The following is a 17,296-nucleotide window of genomic DNA, read 5'->3' on the forward strand; positions in this document are numbered from 1 at the left end:
ACCACTATCTTTACCCCTAAGAAAAGCTAAAGCACGTGAGGAGAATCAGGAGTGAGATTTGTGTGCTTCAATTCTTAATCTTGATTTACAATTCGGAAATCCCTTCTTCTGACCAAGCCCATATTACAACAAGAGTATGATGATGAAGTATATTAATGAATCAAAACAATAAACTACTGCATATCAGATGTAATTTAATGTGTATATGTGGGAGGGCTAGGTGACAACAAGAAAAACAAATAATGGGGGGCACAAAAGCTGCAGGGCTCGCTAAAGCTTTCCTTTGCTGCTTTGCATAATTGTACAGCTGAGTACTACTTTCGTTTTTTGCATGAAAATGAGTTAAAGAAATATTCTGCAAAGATTGATTAGATAGGGGAATTAGATTCCTACACCACTCACCAACCTTAAAATTTACTCAGATTTCCTCAGATCAGGCACATGCTGTCATGCTATAGATGCAAGTCAATTTGAGATCTGATCCCTATATATATAATAGTTTCATGTAGAAAAAAGGATATATTCCATTTAATTTCCTGGCAGGTATCCTCAGAACTTTTGCTGCATATATAAACAGTCTGGAATTTGCTGCATTTTTTAAGCCTAGTGATCATTAAGTGATTAGCATACAAAAGCGTATAGGGAATGTTACTTTTAAAGTAAATACAAATTATTGTTCTGACAGTCTATCAAGTATTAAGCTTACACTTAATGTTTGTGATGACTACTGGATATGATAAATACATTACAGACAATGAAATTATGTTCAGGGTATTCTTTCAAGGTCAATTTTGTTGTTGCAGTGTAAACAGAGAGAAACTGATCAATTTTATCATATAAGTTCTTTCAAGTATATATTCCTACCATCCATATATGAGAACTATGTGCAAATTTAGATGTGTGAACATAGACAACTAGGTATCAAGGTATGTCGGATTTTTGGCAAGTCATAAAAGAACTACAACTGCATATCCTGTGTGTTTTGCAAAGTTAAGGGACTAAAATATTCATAAAAATGCATCAAAAAGTCTCTCCAGAAGCAAGAATAACGGAAGCTAAGCATACTTAATAACTCAGTTCTCCTAAGATTATTTTGTGCCACTTACAACTAAGCAAAAATAATTAATCAAATAACCCACTAGATCGGATGATTTATGTGTTGGAGTTACAAACTTGATCTATATATACACTAGACTCCAAACACACTCTATGAGTGTAGATAATTACGTGGAAAATTATTCCACATAGTGTGGATAACATTGCTGCACATATTTTGTTTTTGATTTTTTTTTTGTTAAATTTATTTTGTTTTTCTTTTATTTGTGAATTGACCATTTTGTCTTTCTCAAATATTTCAGTTAAAATATTTTTTAATATTGGAGGAATATTTTGGTAAAATTTTTCTGTTTTGGCTGAAAAATTCCATTCTCTTAATAATAGTATAGATATATGCTAAATTGTCACCTCAACCGCCCTAAATGGTATGACTTGTGCAACCAGAGTGAATATCAACATTTAATATTATTGATTAAGCTTGGTACAATATTGAAGCGAATAGGACTGGAATATGTACACGCGGATTGTTTTACATCGAATAATCAGTAGCAATCATATTATAGGTAAGCTATTTGCATGCACCTAGCTAGCTTGCAAAAGGTTATTGTCTGTAACTGTAAGTATTAACACGTACATATACGTAGAGGAAAAACCCTGGAATTGATTATTGATAAGTGCAAGTGTCATGCTATAAATTTCACTAATTAATAATTAGTCAGGATCCAGGCAGAAATGAAAAATGTGATCAAAAATCTCTATGCCAAATGGTTGATGATGAAGGACCAAAATGCATTCATATGCTTAAATATTTGAATGGGGGCAACTACTGGAATTTAAGGGAGTCCAAAACCAGTAACATTTTTTAATATACTGTAGATCGAACAAGGTGTGATCCAAAGTCTAATTAAACCAAGTGAAATAAAATGCAGAAAAAGTACTGGTTTAAAATTTGGCGAGAAGGCGCAGGCTGCAAACTTAGCCATATATGATGCTGGAAAGGCATGAGGATGTTTATTCATGAATTTGTCTTTGTTGGGGTGATCAACCAGTGCATTCTCATCACATGACTGCAGTGTGCCTCCTTTTAATTCTGCCTATTACAACTTCTTTAAAACATATCTATGAACACTCATAACACATAAGATGTACGTAAAGCTCTTTCATGGCTTACCCAAAATTTGAATCCCTTTTTCAGTTGTTTGGTATCTAAACTCTTTATGTTATATCTGTTGAGCACCCTATGTTGATATAGTAAAAGAACCTCTTTATTCACCTTGTAGGTATAAGTTTTACTGTTATAGAGCTAAGGAAAGCAAATTCTGCGTGTCTCGACTTTTCAGAGCATACAAGACTGGGGTCCATATCCTGAAAAATATAACATGTTTCATCCTAGCTATTGCACTTTGGAGTACCATATACAAATAAATGGGTATTTACCAAGTATATAAGATGCAGATGAATACACACATTGATTAATTCATATCGATCAAACAGAGGTAGCTAGGACATGTAGCTCATTGGGTACATTCTTAATTGTGGGTTAGGTTTTCATATACTTTGGTTCATATAAGTTGTTGTAGAGGCTGCATCTAGCCACATTATGCATGCCTATATATGAATTATATACTATCAATTAAATTTGATTCATTGTAGTGGGTAGTGTGTTATTAGCTTACTGTTTGATATTTGGACCACATGAGCTAGCTTGCTTCTTTTTATGGGGACAGCATCATATCCTGAATCATTTTCTTCTTTTCAGCCGTATGAATTACAACACTGTTGCTATGTTTGAGCTCTCCCAAGCCACAGTGTCCAAGATTTTAGCAATTTAGTTTTAATCGTAGATCACCAAGATGAGGGAGGATCAACTTCTTCTGTTCATCCCCCATTTTCTGTGAAAAAAGGAAAGAAATACACGTAAAGATAGGGTACTACAACTGTAACCCTCGTAAAGAAAAATAAGAAAATGAGATCAACAATTCGAAAACCTCCAAAATATAAATTATAAAAAAGGGAAATTAACTAGGAAGCCACTTATCTGTGTTACATGTTATCAGAAATTAAGCTCTTATGTGCAATTTTTACTTGTGATCAAACACTATTAAAACTAAGTTCATTTAATTTATGAAATTTTCACATGTTAATTATTTGATTAAACATGTGAAACCACTAGTATATACAGGTAAAGAATTGTTAATAAGTGGTGTAGTAATTATTCTGATGAGATCTCGATCAGTACTTTCAATTGAGTAAATTGTTCACGGTAGGTCCCAGTACAGTATAGATTATTATTTGTTGATCAGTGATACTTCAAATTTATTAAGCGTCAATTTCTTTCCATCATTGTGCACGTGACTCTTCATCATCATTCTCCATTGAAAATTAAGGTGACAACATGCAGCAGCATAGAACTAGCTAATCAGTATCAATTCCTCCTTAATCATCAACTTTGATTGATAATATGTGTTTTTGTCACTCCAGCTGTTCCAGTATCGATCTCCTTGTCAATTCTGTCTCATCGTTCGGTAGTCTCATAATTAATAATGGCATCCATTTATTAATCCTTGGTAACTCCTGTTAAATTTTTCTCATTTGACGTGGTTTGTGTATAACCAGGAACCTAATTTTATACGTTGACCGACGATAATGAAATCATACACCGTAGTTAAGAATTTTCAGGACAGTTGCAGCTTCGGACCAAGGTGTAGGACTTCGATCGGTGTGATATAATGTTAAGCTTGTATGAGATCGCTGCTCGTTGCTCAGCTGAGGCATGAGGGCAATTTTGGTGAAAGAATCATTCGCGTATATATGACTCGAAATATCAGTGTAAGTCAAGTATTCAATTTTCATAACCGACGGGAAAAAAAAAACTCACAATAACCATCAACACAAATATAGAACCGAGTTGTCGTGATCATGCTTTCATTCATCAAATTCATATCTGAAGGTCACACAATCTGATCCAGAAAAAGAAGATATAGATTTGATGCGCACGTTGCGTGAGCTATGTTCTGGGTACGTGAATGAAAACTTGGACAAGAATTAACCTAGCTTGGCCTCATATATATATATATATATATATATATATATATTACATTATTATTACAAGGGGGGACCTTGATAATACATATATTTCTGGGTTGGCAAAATTAGGACAAGAAGGTGAGACTGGGACCCCTTGATATCAACTGGAAAAAAAAAGTAGGAGTCCCCGACCGTGAGCATCTGATGACGACCACTCTATCCACCCCACAAACCGCGGCTTGGCCACGACAGGGGTAATGCACCAAACCCTAGCTAGCTAGTCTTTGTTAAAGCTTAGTACGAATTCAAAAAGTTAGTGATTGGTAGATTGGTAGATTATACTGGAAATTCTCGTATGAGGGTATATACAAAAAAAAATTTGAGCATAAAATATGGCTTAATTTGTAAAACCTTGTGTGAAATCACGTCTTTACTTTCCTCTATAAGATGTTTTTTCCGGAAAAAAAAACTTTCATATCCTCTTCAAAACTCCTTGAGCACCAGACTTGAGTATAATACAAGAGAAACCAATCGCTGCTGACAAATCTCTTCTTTAAACAATAATACTTAATCAGAAAAAAAAAATGTTACATTTGAACGTTCACCGATGCCAATCAGCCCAAAGGTGATTTGGTGAAACATGCCTCACAAAAGATATTTAATGAGTCACTAATTTACGCTATATGAATCAGCTATCCCCAATTGATTATGTCCCCATGCATTCATTGGTCTACAAAAAAAATAAAAAATGAAACAAAAGATTAAAAAAATATTTTCTTAATCTTTGTGGACCAATGAATGCATGGGAACAGAATATGGATAGTGTATTGGGGACAACTGATTTCATCTCTTTCCGGGCTTATGTGTATTGTCATAGACATTTGATATATCGAATTTCCTCTTAGTTTCCTAGCTTTTGACCTTTCTTGATCGAGTTTGACACCAGTTTTATATGTATGTTAAAAGAGCTTTTCAGTAGCTCACCATGAATTGCCACCCCTTTCAGCTTCAAGCATGCATTTCCATATATACAGGTTGGCATAGACCACAGCACTCTCAATATGAATTTAAGGCCATAAAGAGACTTCAAACTAACTTCTTGATGAACCTACTTAGCTCCAGGTTAATTAATTAGCTAGGTAGAATAGTATTCTGACTAGGCAGAAATGTAGAATAGTATTATGGTGTCTCTGATGCGTATAGATAAGCTAATTGAACAGAGTTAAATAACCCTAAAGCTCCCACAAACATAATGGTACGTCAGTATGCATTAACGGTCATTCATCCTTTGGTTATTTTCTCATCATTTCACTTGTAACTTTTGACCTGCACTTTTATACTTCTACATGAAACAGTTTGACTGTTTGAAGAGTAAAAGGGGAAAGTATATTGAATGAGATCACTAAGTACGGGTTGCTTAATAGCACTAGCAATAACATCTCGATCTCTTTTCACAGTTTTGGCGAGACAGTTTCTGGGTGGGGAATGAGCTTGTAGCTTCCATTCCTATTCCAAATGCCGAGTTAAAAAGGCTGAGTAAATAATACTACAAGTTCCAAAATTTTGTATATATTACTGTTTACGCTAAACCCTAAAACATGTTATATATAAGGAGAGGGTAATAGTAATGTAGTAATTGCATACACATTTCCATGCAAAAATAAAATCTCGATCTGTCAAGAACAGATTGGAGAAACAAAGGTACATTCGATTGTGACACTTCCACCCATGACCACCCCCACAATCACTCACCTTTTCATTATTAATTCCTTATTAAATCTATTTATTTACATGTTGCTAGGAATGCTAGCTTATATAATATGTTGATTTTTTTTCTTGACTAATTAATCGTTGGCGCTCTCTCTCTCCCTACATGCATGGCCATTGGCCCGGTAATCTTTATGGGATTACTGTAAAAACAGCATCATCGAAAAGAAGCTTAAAGACTAAGAAAATGGTTTTGTCGTCTCCTTCAAACCCTAAAAATTTAATAAAACAAAAAGAGAGAGAGAGAGAGAGAGAGAGTGGGTATGGGGTGAGAGAAGAACGAACAGAATAAATAAATTAAATAAGCACCAGCTAGCAAGCTGTGGCTCCTTTATCTTTCCGTCTCCTTCTCATCTTTTCTCTCTTTCTCTGCAACTCTCTTGTGTTTGATGTGATTCTCTTCATTACTTCCCCTAAAAAACCCACACCAACCCTTTACAAAAAGAGAAAGCTCTCCGAGACATAAGAGCCATGGTTTTCTCATCCATTCCCGGCTATCTGGATCCACCCAACTGGCAGCAACAGGTAATAAGGGTTTTAGTTTCAACCATTTTTTTCCCCTTTTTTCTTTCCATAGCTTCTTCTTCAATAAAGTTAATTTTAAAGATAATTATTCCTACCCTTTTTTTCATTCTAAAAATCTTCTTGAATATACACTGGTTTTCGATTTGTTTCTCATATTCTATGTTTTTTTTTTTATATAATTTTTTTGTAGCAATCCACTCATCATCATCAACAACAAGGAGGTGGCACGGATCAGAATCCCCATCTTCTTCCACCGCCACCACCACCTTCCGGAGGACCTGGAGATGCTGGTAACGGCGGAGCAGGCACGATTAGACCTGGATCGATGTCTGATCTTGCCAGACAGGCCAAGTTGCCGCAGCCCGAGACAGCCCTAAAATGCCCTCGATGCGAATCCACAAACACCAAATTTTGCTACTTCAACAATTACAGCTTGACGCAGCCGCGCCACTTCTGCAAGACCTGTCGGCGCTACTGGACCCGAGGAGGAGCGCTGAGAAGTGTGCCGGTCGGAGGAGGCTGCAGAAGGAACAAAAGGAGCAAAAGGTCAAAGTCACCAGCGTCGGCATCAGCAGCAGATCATCATCATCAGCGCCAAGGCGGAGCTGGTTCGAGCTCCAGCACAGTTTCCAACTCCAACAGCTGCAGTACTAGTGAAAATATCTTAGGCCATTTGGCTCCTCCACCACATCAGTTTCCCTTTCTGCCCTCTTTACATCATCTAAGTGATTATAGTTCCGGCGGCTTAAGTTTCGGGGGGATTCAACAACCTTCTGGTGTTGAATTCCATAGTCAGAATATTGGTGCTAGTGGAAATAGTGGTGGTGTTGGGTCTATCTTGTCAACTGGGATGGCTGAGCATTGGAGATCATCACTTCAGCATCATCAAGTTCAACAAGGCCAGCAATTTCCTTTCTTGGCTAATTTGGAGCCACCAAGTAGTCATGGCTTATACCAGTTTGACGATAATCAAAATAATGCTCACGATACAGCAAGCTATGGAAAGGGAGCTGGTCAGCTCCTTTCTAAGCCATTAGTGGATTCAAGCATTGGGGCTACTCAGGTTGCTAATGTGAAAATGGAAGAAAGCCAAGCATTGAATATGTCAAGAAATTTTTTGGGTAGTCTTGGAAATGATCATCATCAGCAATACTGGGGTAGTACTACTGCTGCTGGTGGCATTAATAATGCTTGGACTGATCTTTCAGGTTTCACTTCTTCTACCAGTCATCTCTTATAATGTTTTCACGATCACTAAGCCTCTGAGTTTCAAACCAACCAACAACGTCCCCTAACCGTTGAGTTTTATCGAAAGTTCAAAGTTTAAATGAGAAATATATTTATGGTGAAATGGGAAAGGTCGATGGAGTGATCTCTTCCTATTTTGCTGAAACAAACTTAGAATGGTAGGTTTTTCTAGCATTGAAACGTTTTGTTGTGTGTTTATTGCTTGAGCGTTTGTGGGGTTATTCAATGGGTATGTCCGAAGTAGCTAGGCTAGCTTGTGTTCCATGTAGTATTATCTGACATGAAGGGATTAAATTGTTATCATTATCAAATTAATGCAATGTGTACTGAAGTAATTTTCCTTCATTAATTCTATGGAATTGTAGCCACTAAATTTTTCTGTGTAGTCTTTACTCTCTATCAGTTGTTTCAGTTGAGATGGTGGAGGAAAATCACCCACACACATTATCTTAGCTCCTTCCACACTCTAGCTAGAGTTGGAACAAGCATAGCCAGAGACTGTTATTTCAGTTTCCAGATTTTAGTCTCTCACCTGTTGGGTTATTTCCATGAAAGACTACTGATCATATTCATTAATTCTCTATGCTTTCTTAGTCATCACCATAAAACTTGAAGTTTGAGTAGTCCTTTGTTGATTGCTTCTAGTAGTTAACCCAGTTTCCTTGAGCATCCAAGTGGCAATCGACCTGTAGCAGATATTTTGGTCTCATATTTCTGGCAAAATATGAATTTACTTCTAGCTCTTCCTAGTTACTTTTCAACCGCGCTCCCAAAAGTTTGTGCCCCTTATAGGATTTTGGACTCAAAGAGAAAAAGAAAGAAGGGTTTATTTGGAGTGTTAGTTACTTGTGGGTAGTGCGATTAGTAGAGTTAAGTGAGATATGGTCATATGGACGACTATAAAGGAACTAAAGGAAGACGCCAAAATCTCACTCAAAACCATGCAAAGGAGCGAAGGACATATTCTTCAAATTTTGTTGGAAAAAAAAAAACTAAACCAAGAGACCACGACCATACTACACAAGTACACATGTCAAAAGCATAACAAACAACCAAAAAGAAGAAAATTACGAAAACTCAAGTAGCTTAAGAGATCTAAATCCCACTTCATACATTTTAATCATATTTAGCTTACGATTATGAGGTAACTTTATGATAATTAATATTTGCTTTTCTGTAGTAAAGAAAATGGAATCTGGGTTTTGGATTTGCTTTTGCATCAACCAAGGTAAGCAATGAACCATAAAAAAAGCCAGTCCATCTCTGTCTTCCTCACTATAGTACGTGCAACAGTGAAGATGGTTTCTTTGGTCGGTTTCTCGTAGACTACGACAGGGACGTGAATATATGTTTGAATTCTAGCTTGGCCATAGGGGATATATAGTTGTAGATCATATTCATACAAAGAGGGTGAGAAACTATCTGGATGCCCTGGTAAATAGAGAATACAATATATAGTCCATCTCCAATCCACAAGCTATAGCCTATAAGCAACTTAAGTAATGTTCAACTTTAGCCTATCCATTAGTAATACTAATTCTTTTTTATACGACGCCATCAATTAAAAAAAAAAAAAAAAAAACTCTTAACCCACCCCACCTTTACATGGGTAAAGCTATGCTATGTCAACATTTCTCATACATCAACTATTTTTACCCCTCTAAAGACTCGTGTTATCACTTTGATGACTAATATTACTATGTTCAGGATTCATATGGTAAACTAAGAAAATTTACCACTTTAAGGACTCATGTTACTACTTTGAGGACTAATATTATTATTTTGAGGACTCATTTTACCACTTTTCAGGCAATTGTATGCATGTCATACGTTAACACATTGTAGAATTTTCCCCTTTACATATGTCAGTGAGACTCGAACCGTGACCTTTACAATGTTGGAATTATGACTTACCAACATGTCACAGCTCACTGACAACGACGTCATCATTAACCAAACTGTAATTTATAGTTTTTTAGACTTCCACTTCTTGGTACTACTTTCGTTCGATTAACCCCTTGGTAGTTATATATATATATATATATATATATATAAAATATAATTTGGATACTTGAGGATGAATAATTGAACTCATTACCTTGAGCCTCGGATGTAGGGAAACGCTCTTAATCACTGTAACTATGTACGAGCCTAGCTAGACAATACATACTTTAATTTCTTTGAAAAAAAAATAATTTATATTAATTAACCATACTACTATATTAGTTTAACGTATTATACAATACTGGCGATGGCTAACCCAAACCTGGCTATTAACGCCGACATTATCTTAATTCTATTTAATCATTATGCGTGCTTAAATGGCATGTCAAGGCTACTTAGGGTTTACAGTATTTTAATGATCTCGGAATTATATTGATGTTCAAACATAACGATCCCAGAAATTCAGTACTGTCTGATGGGAATGGGGCACCTGTCTGTCTCTCTGTCTGATTGAAAAGAAAACGAGGAGAAAAGGAAATATGGAAGTATAAGAAGAAGTAAGGAGATAAAGCACATTATGTAGCTCGGAAATCCAAGGTGTATATTAAGTAATATGTACTGTTGATGGCCACAATATGCTGGACTGCTGGAGAGGCGTGAAGTTTTTCTCTCTCTTGAGACCGGAAAAAGAAAAAGAAGGAAGAGATGTTCTCTCTCTCTCTGTTTCCATGGCAGCTTTCCCTTTTGTGACGTCGTTATTAACTAGTTAACACTAGCTTTCTCATCATGTACTGTTATTGATGTATAGCGGATCGAGTCTGATATATATGGGCACGCACACGCACAGATTCCAATCTAGCTAGCTGCTACAAATGCTTCTTCTAATTCTAATTCTTGATCAGCCCTCACGTTCTCCCACATGTGCTCAATCATACATGTACTAGATTCTTTGCTCACTTAGTTCAAGAATCAAGACCAGTACTTCTACAAAATCATAAACTGCATGCAGGAAAGAACTGAAAAATACTATCATAGAAACCCTAACTATGTGTGGTTAATTTGGCTTGGATCCTGTTTGATCTGATGTAATTATGTAAATTCTTATTGATTGATCGATGTTTTAAGTGTAAGATGGAAATTCAGTGATTGATAGATTGATATCCGATCTCTTTTTATTTAAAAAAAAAAGAAAAAAAAAGTTTATAACCCAGTCAAGATGGGAGACTCATCTCCATGTCTATATTATTATTTATTTCATTACGTCGCATAGGGGAGAACGTAATACCTGAATCCCTTTTATTTCCTTCATTACATTATCCATCATACAATCATGAACGGAATCTTGCGTAACCAAACACGAATAAAATTAAGTTTCAATCAAAGCTTGAATTCCTTTCTAATTCTTTATATTACAATGTAATTGGACTATTGGGGAGGGGGTGGGGGGGGGGGAGGGAGAGAGAGAGATGAATGTTTGACTAGCTAGTCTACCAGTGAGGGAACTTGATTAGCCTACAAGCATGATATAATTACTAACTGGTACTAAACGGCCAGTCTCATTAACTAGTATATTTCAAATTAATCAACTTTTTGATAGTGCTAACAACATTTCCCGTTTGTATATCAACACCTTCAACTAATAAAGGAAATTCGGCTTTTTCGGTCGTCCTTGTTCGAAGGCTCAAATTAAGCATGCACCACACTGATTACGCATCACTAATTACTGTAGTTCATAAGTACTTTAGATTCTGTAATCATCTTATTTCAGTACTCACCCGTCTCACCGACATGATTTTCTCCCATTCTGTGGACGTGTTATAACGTAAGAGGATCGTGCATATATAATCCCAACTGTAAGGTCCTACACTTTGCTTTTCATATTTATAATTCAAAATTGTGACATGTTTAACTTTAATCATGTCTTAAAGTTGATGAGTCATAATTTCTCTTCAAACCTATAATATGCTTGATCTTACGATTCAAGGGATCGAGCTCTAGCAGTCAAAAGCTAAACTTGAATGCATCAATAGTGTTACTCTGATCCTTTTCTTTCTATTTTTTTTCCTCTTTTGGATCCTTTACTTACGAGTTAAGATCACAAAAATCGTATCACCAAAACAGAAAACGATCATTAAAGTACTAAACCCCAAGGAAAAAGTAGTAATGCAAGGTTCTAATTTTAAGAGGTTAATTCACAGGGCACTAGTTCGACTCGTCACGGTCCGTGGCCATGCATGCTTAGTAGTAAAGCAGCTGGTACAGGTTGAAGGCTTGAAGCAAAGTGATCAGTGATGGAAGTCCATTTGCTGTGGTCCAAAACATGTCATCGATCTTCTACATGACTTGTAAAGCAATAGATATATACATATTGGGGTACGGTAGGAAAGCCATTGTTGTTGCAGAAATAACGAAAAGCCAAGCAAGGTGACAGAGCAAATAGGAGTGCCAAAGCATGCATGGTATATATACAGATAGTAAATCCATTTAAGCTTTACATGTCAAGCCCTTCGCAGCAAATCTGGACCACGTACTGCAGCCTTGGGACATGCATCATGTGAAAAAGTGCAGCATCCTGACCATGGTGCTTTCTTAATATGTAAGAGTGATAAGACCATCTCCAACCGAAAAAAACTAAAAATAGTTATGGGGTTAAATTTTAGCCGTGAATTCTGGATTATTTATCGATGTGACATCAATCATCTCTAACATGTCAAGGCTAAATTATAGCCCTAAAACATATTTTAACATTTTGGATATGTTATATATATATATATATAAATATGTTTTTATTTTTTATCAGATTTTTACTTATAGCAAGCTAAATCATTTTTATGATAAAAAATATTTTCCCGGTTGTATTTTTGTTTTGTTTTAAGATAATCAAAAATATCTTTAGTTGATTTTATATGAAGAAGTAGAAGGAAGATGTGAAAAAGAATGTTGAGGTGATATGTATTATAGTGTAAAAGTTATAAAAAAATAAAATAAAATAAAAACCAACGGCTAGCTGACGTCAGTCAACTAGCCGTTGCTGACGTCGTGCTTATGTCACAGTCCACTATAACCCGTGGGCCTCCATTTCTGATCCCTTTTGTTTAAAGGGATCCCTTTTGTTTAAAGGGCTAAAAGACTAAATTTAACCCTTTGGGTTGTCCTTTAGCCCTAGTTTTTGACACTTTAACCCTTAGTTGGGTGGGTTGGAGACCATTTGGGCTAAAAAATAGCCTTTTAGCATTTTAGTTTAGGGGGTTGGAGAAGACCTAAGCACTTAAGAACAAAAGAACTATAAATTATCCCTAAAATAATCAATCTTAAATTTGTAAGACATTAAGAACAATTAGCAATGAACTTTAATCTTTTGCACACACAAGGAAGCCCAATTTCCAAACAAGGTCACGCTTGTCATAATATACACCCGGGAGAATTTGCTCCATATATAACGCACCCTCGCTCCCTTCTACAGTTCTACTTGTTTTGCAGAAGTCCTCTAGATTATAGATTGTCCTTTCACATCTGTTGTCCTCTCGAGTCTCGACTACTCCACACCAGCCGCTACCTTCGGGTTGTACGTGGTTACTCTTGTGGACATGGTGAAAAGCGCGTAATCTTCTAATTTGGGAGGACACTTCTCCATGTATATACCTGCTCAGGGGCGGATCTAGGTATAGGGGTGGGAGGACTCAAGCCCTCCCTAGACTTTTGAGTTGAAAAAAAAAAAAAAAAAACTATAATATGATATATACATATATATATATATATATATATATATATATTTGTATGTATGTTTGTTTGATGAAGGCCACCCGAACTCCCGAATTATCGAAGTTAAACTCCTCTCTGGTTCTCTCATTCTTTCCGTCCATCACAAACTCTCATTCTTTGTCTTCTTCTTCTTCCCAAAAAAGCCTAAATTCCAAACTAAATTCAATCATTGAATACTTGAACTCTCAGGTTCTTATCTCCTCGCTCCTTCATTCTGACACATGTGCATAATTGTACTAATTTTTTTTTCCTGCCTCGCCCATAGGGTCACATGAATACATAGCTCACTCCATTTTCGAATCCTAAATCCGCCACTGTACTTGCTGATGTTGGCATTGATCCATGCTTTTGTTTGGCTAGACACATTTCTTAGGGATAATGCTCTCCAATACCCCAATGAAAGATAGAACACTGGACTTTCCTAATATGTATTGTCTTCTTTTAACGAAAAAGATTTGGGAATGGGATACGAACAATGGCAATTGAATTTTGAAGCTTAATTTAGTGTGACGGGGTCTGCAAAACCTCCACAAGAACAACTCCTTTTTTTTCTCTGGGGATCAAGTAAAGGTTAGAAATTCAGAATTGAGAGCTATATCAATCGATAGTCCACATTAACAACATTTTTTTAGTTTTCTAGAGTGTGGCAGTCATTTCACCTTCGAGTTTGAGGGTGAGACCTTTCACTCTTTATTTAATTTATAGAAAAAAAAAACATAATACATATCAAAAACAGTTATGAAGCTCATTTCTGCTTACTATAGCTGATGAACAATTATCAGACGTTCATCTATGTACGGCTCCAAATCGGTCCCGTAGTCGCCATTGACGGAGCTTCAGAATGGGTTGGGCTATTGATGTGGGCTTTTTAAGCAAGTGGTATTTTTTTTTCTGCATGTGGATAGGAAATGTATGTAGCGTTCACCACCATCTTGGTTTTGTTTTCTTTATTTTTTGTCTATTTGGGCCAAGTCTTTGTTTGTATTCTATATGAGGCCGGTTTAGTATGGGCCTCGTGGGCATGTTGCCCATATGTCAATGCAATTTCTTTCTCGTTCAAAAAAAGAAAAGAAAAAAAGAGTGATGCATCATATTGGTTTGGTCAAATGCTAAAAATACATGGGATTCATAGCAATTTACACCCAATCAAGTTTATTATTTTAGGGGAAAAGTTCAGCCGCTTCATTGAAATTTAGCAAGCAGTATAAAAACGACACACTCCTAAGGGGTCGACAGAAAGAAATGTTTCTCAGAGCAACCTAAAATCTTATTCTAAAAAAGAATAAGAACCTTGCCTTTTAGAAAGTCCATGCACTGCACTGTTATTCTAAAAGGGGAATAAATTGATTCATTAGAGCGGCTAGACTTTTTACGACCAAAGAAATTTAAGCAATAATAGGAGCAAAATGTGACAACCCACCCTCCACTCCTCTAATTAAGGCAGCCCACAGCCCCACACCCTAAAAGACCTAGGATCGAGCCCACCCAATCCCGACCTTGCTTGAGGCCCACAAACCAGAGTGAAGGCCAGATGACCCAAGCAAAGATTGCTAAGGACACCCCATAGGCTCCACTCCTTCTTTCCAGACCATCGCCGCCAACCCGTGCTGCCGTGGAGGAGAACCAGCCCGTCACATTAGGCATCACCAACCAGTTCTCCACTGAGCCAAAGTACACTCAATCAATTCTGATAAGAATGCCAAATCATCATTCCAATAATAATGTATATATGGTCAACAAGACTTGAAGAACAATTTTCAATTAACGCTTAAGTTCCAAGTAACCGTTAATATGATTCCTGCAATATATTGCTGTAAAAATTTGCTTCTCCCATGCACAAAAGAGTTGACAAAACTAATATATGCCCAATTTTCTTTTGAACTATACTGAGAACACGACCAATGAAATAGTACTTTCATACACAACTTCCTTTTAATTTTGAATCTTATAAATTTGGTCCAAGATTTTTGAGTAACATCCACTTTGACAAGCAAAACAATCAATAAGACGTCAATAAAAGCAATTTTGACACAACCCCCTTGTGTTCGAGTCCTTTTTTTGCATACCACCACCACTTCCGGGTCAAGCACGTTTAATATGAATGGCTAGAGTCATTAATGTTTCATATATTTCATTTACAAAGCCAACTCTCATATATTCTCAAGGTTTAAGGACTTAGCTAGTCATTGACTCGGACTTAATTGGTAGATACAAAGTAAAGACAAGGAAATGTGGCTCAAGTAACCGGTGGCATAGCCAATTATTTGAAATCTGGTCTATAAAAGGCTAGCAGTTGCAGTCATATTGTGCAGCAAGTAAATTAAGATAGGCATACAAGAAGAAGAAGAAGAAGAAGAAGAACATGGCACAATTGTCCTCTGCATCTTCACGAACTGCCTCATTCATATTGAGGATCTTGGCCTTCGCTTTCTCACTCATATCACTCATAGTGCTCGCCACGAATACCGTAATTGCCATTGATTCCGATTATGATGAGTCCAAAGTTCATTTTCAGGATTTTTATGCCTACCGGTAATCAAGCAATTAGCTAGCTGATCAATTTTTAAGTTGTTCTCTTTCAATGAAATAGTTATCTTTGAATATGTTGAATTAATGTAAAAGATTAATATTGCAGATACATGCTTGCTACGATCGTTATTGGTACCGCATATAGCCTCCTGCAGCTCGTGGCATCAATCTGTACTGCAGTATCTGGACGCGAGGGCATACTTGTACTTGCTTTCTTTGGTGACAAGGTACATATTTTGAGCTACTCAACGGTCTTGATTAAACAAAGGCTAGGCTTTAACTCAAGTAACACTGGGAGGGCCTATTTGGTTGGTTCGATTCTCTGCACGAAACAAGAAAGAAACCAATCTAGAAATTGTAGGATTCATTTGCTTTTATGTGGAAAAAGGATGACACTGAAACTTGGAGCATAGCTACTAGGTTAATTCCTTGTTTATATGTTCTTAATTATTCTCGCGGATTTGACCAAGTTGATTAACAGTATCCTCTCTTAATTTGGATTTGCAGTTCATGTCCTATGTGCTAGCCACCGGAGCTGCTGCTGGATTTGGTGTAACTGTAGACCTAAAACGAATCACGGATGCCGAGGGTTTAGAGATGAGCAAGTTCTATGAGAAGGCATATGCATCAGCTAGTCTCCTCTTGCTCGCTTTTATTTGCACTGCTGTGTTATCTATTATCTCTGCCTTTATACTCCCAAGGCGATCACTTTGATTCCATAACCCATTGCTTCGAAGAAGAGCCAAAAACCATGGACTTTGTACATCATATTCATATATATATATATATATATATATATATATATATATATATATATATATATATATACAGGCGTTCTTGGTTGCGGATGTCCGTACCTAAGGATTAGGTACGGATTTCCATTTCCCCCCCTTTCTGATCACACATTTAGATCTTAACCGTTCAGTTTTTAGGTCCTCATGTATAGATCATCTCTGCAAAATTTCAGTCAAATTGGTGATCGTTAAAACATTCAAAACTGCAATTTACAACAATGAATACGAACGGTTCGGGTTCTACAGATTCGGAACCGTTCGTATTCATTGTTGTAAATTGCAGTTTTGAATGCCTTAATGATCACCAATTTGGCTGAAATTTTGCAGAGATGATCTATACATTAGGACCTAAAAACTGAACGGTTAAGATCTAAATGTGTGATCAGAAAGAGGGGAAAAAATGGAAATTCGTACCTTTTGCTTAGGTACGGACGTCCGCACCTGAGAATGGTTATATATATATTCGATCTCTTCTTCTCTTTTGGGGTTGCAAGTGCGTTTCTTCAGTTGAGCCATAGTTGTAATTGTCAATTCTAAGCTCTTGTTTTATTTCTATCTCTTCCTAAGTACGTTGTATAACATGCAGTTGTCTTGGTGAGCCAATGCGTCTCGAGTTATAAGATATCTACAAATTTCAAATATCG

At 36.5% G+C, this 17,296-nt stretch overlaps 2 protein-coding genes across 2 annotated transcripts; both read left to right on the forward strand.

Annotated features, from left to right (window-relative positions):
- Nucleotides 1–6,105: 6,105 nt before the first annotated feature.
- On the forward strand, nucleotides 6,106–7,972 carry LOC112195898 (dof zinc finger protein DOF2.4). Its single transcript, XM_024336132.2, has 2 exons — nucleotides 6,106–6,375; nucleotides 6,566–7,972. Exons 1-2 carry the CDS (start codon nucleotides 6,322–6,324, stop codon nucleotides 7,613–7,615), a joined length of 1,104 nt encoding a protein of 367 aa, XP_024191900.1. The 5' UTR covers nucleotides 6,106–6,321; the 3' UTR covers nucleotides 7,616–7,972.
- A 7,576-nt stretch (nucleotides 7,973–15,548) lies between these two features.
- On the forward strand, nucleotides 15,549–16,622 carry LOC112182784 (CASP-like protein 4D1). The gene is made up of 3 exons (XM_024321325.2): nucleotides 15,549–15,861; nucleotides 15,965–16,085; nucleotides 16,366–16,622. The coding sequence occupies exons 1-3, from the start codon at nucleotides 15,692–15,694 to the stop codon at nucleotides 16,570–16,572; spliced, it is 498 nt and encodes a 165-aa protein (XP_024177093.1). The 5' UTR covers nucleotides 15,549–15,691; the 3' UTR covers nucleotides 16,573–16,622.
- Nucleotides 16,623–17,296: the final 674 nt, after the last annotated feature.

This window comes from Rosa chinensis, chromosome 1, assembly GCF_002994745.2.
Source record: "Rosa chinensis cultivar Old Blush chromosome 1, RchiOBHm-V2, whole genome shotgun sequence".
Taxonomy (NCBI): domain Eukaryota; kingdom Viridiplantae; phylum Streptophyta; class Magnoliopsida; order Rosales; family Rosaceae; genus Rosa; species Rosa chinensis.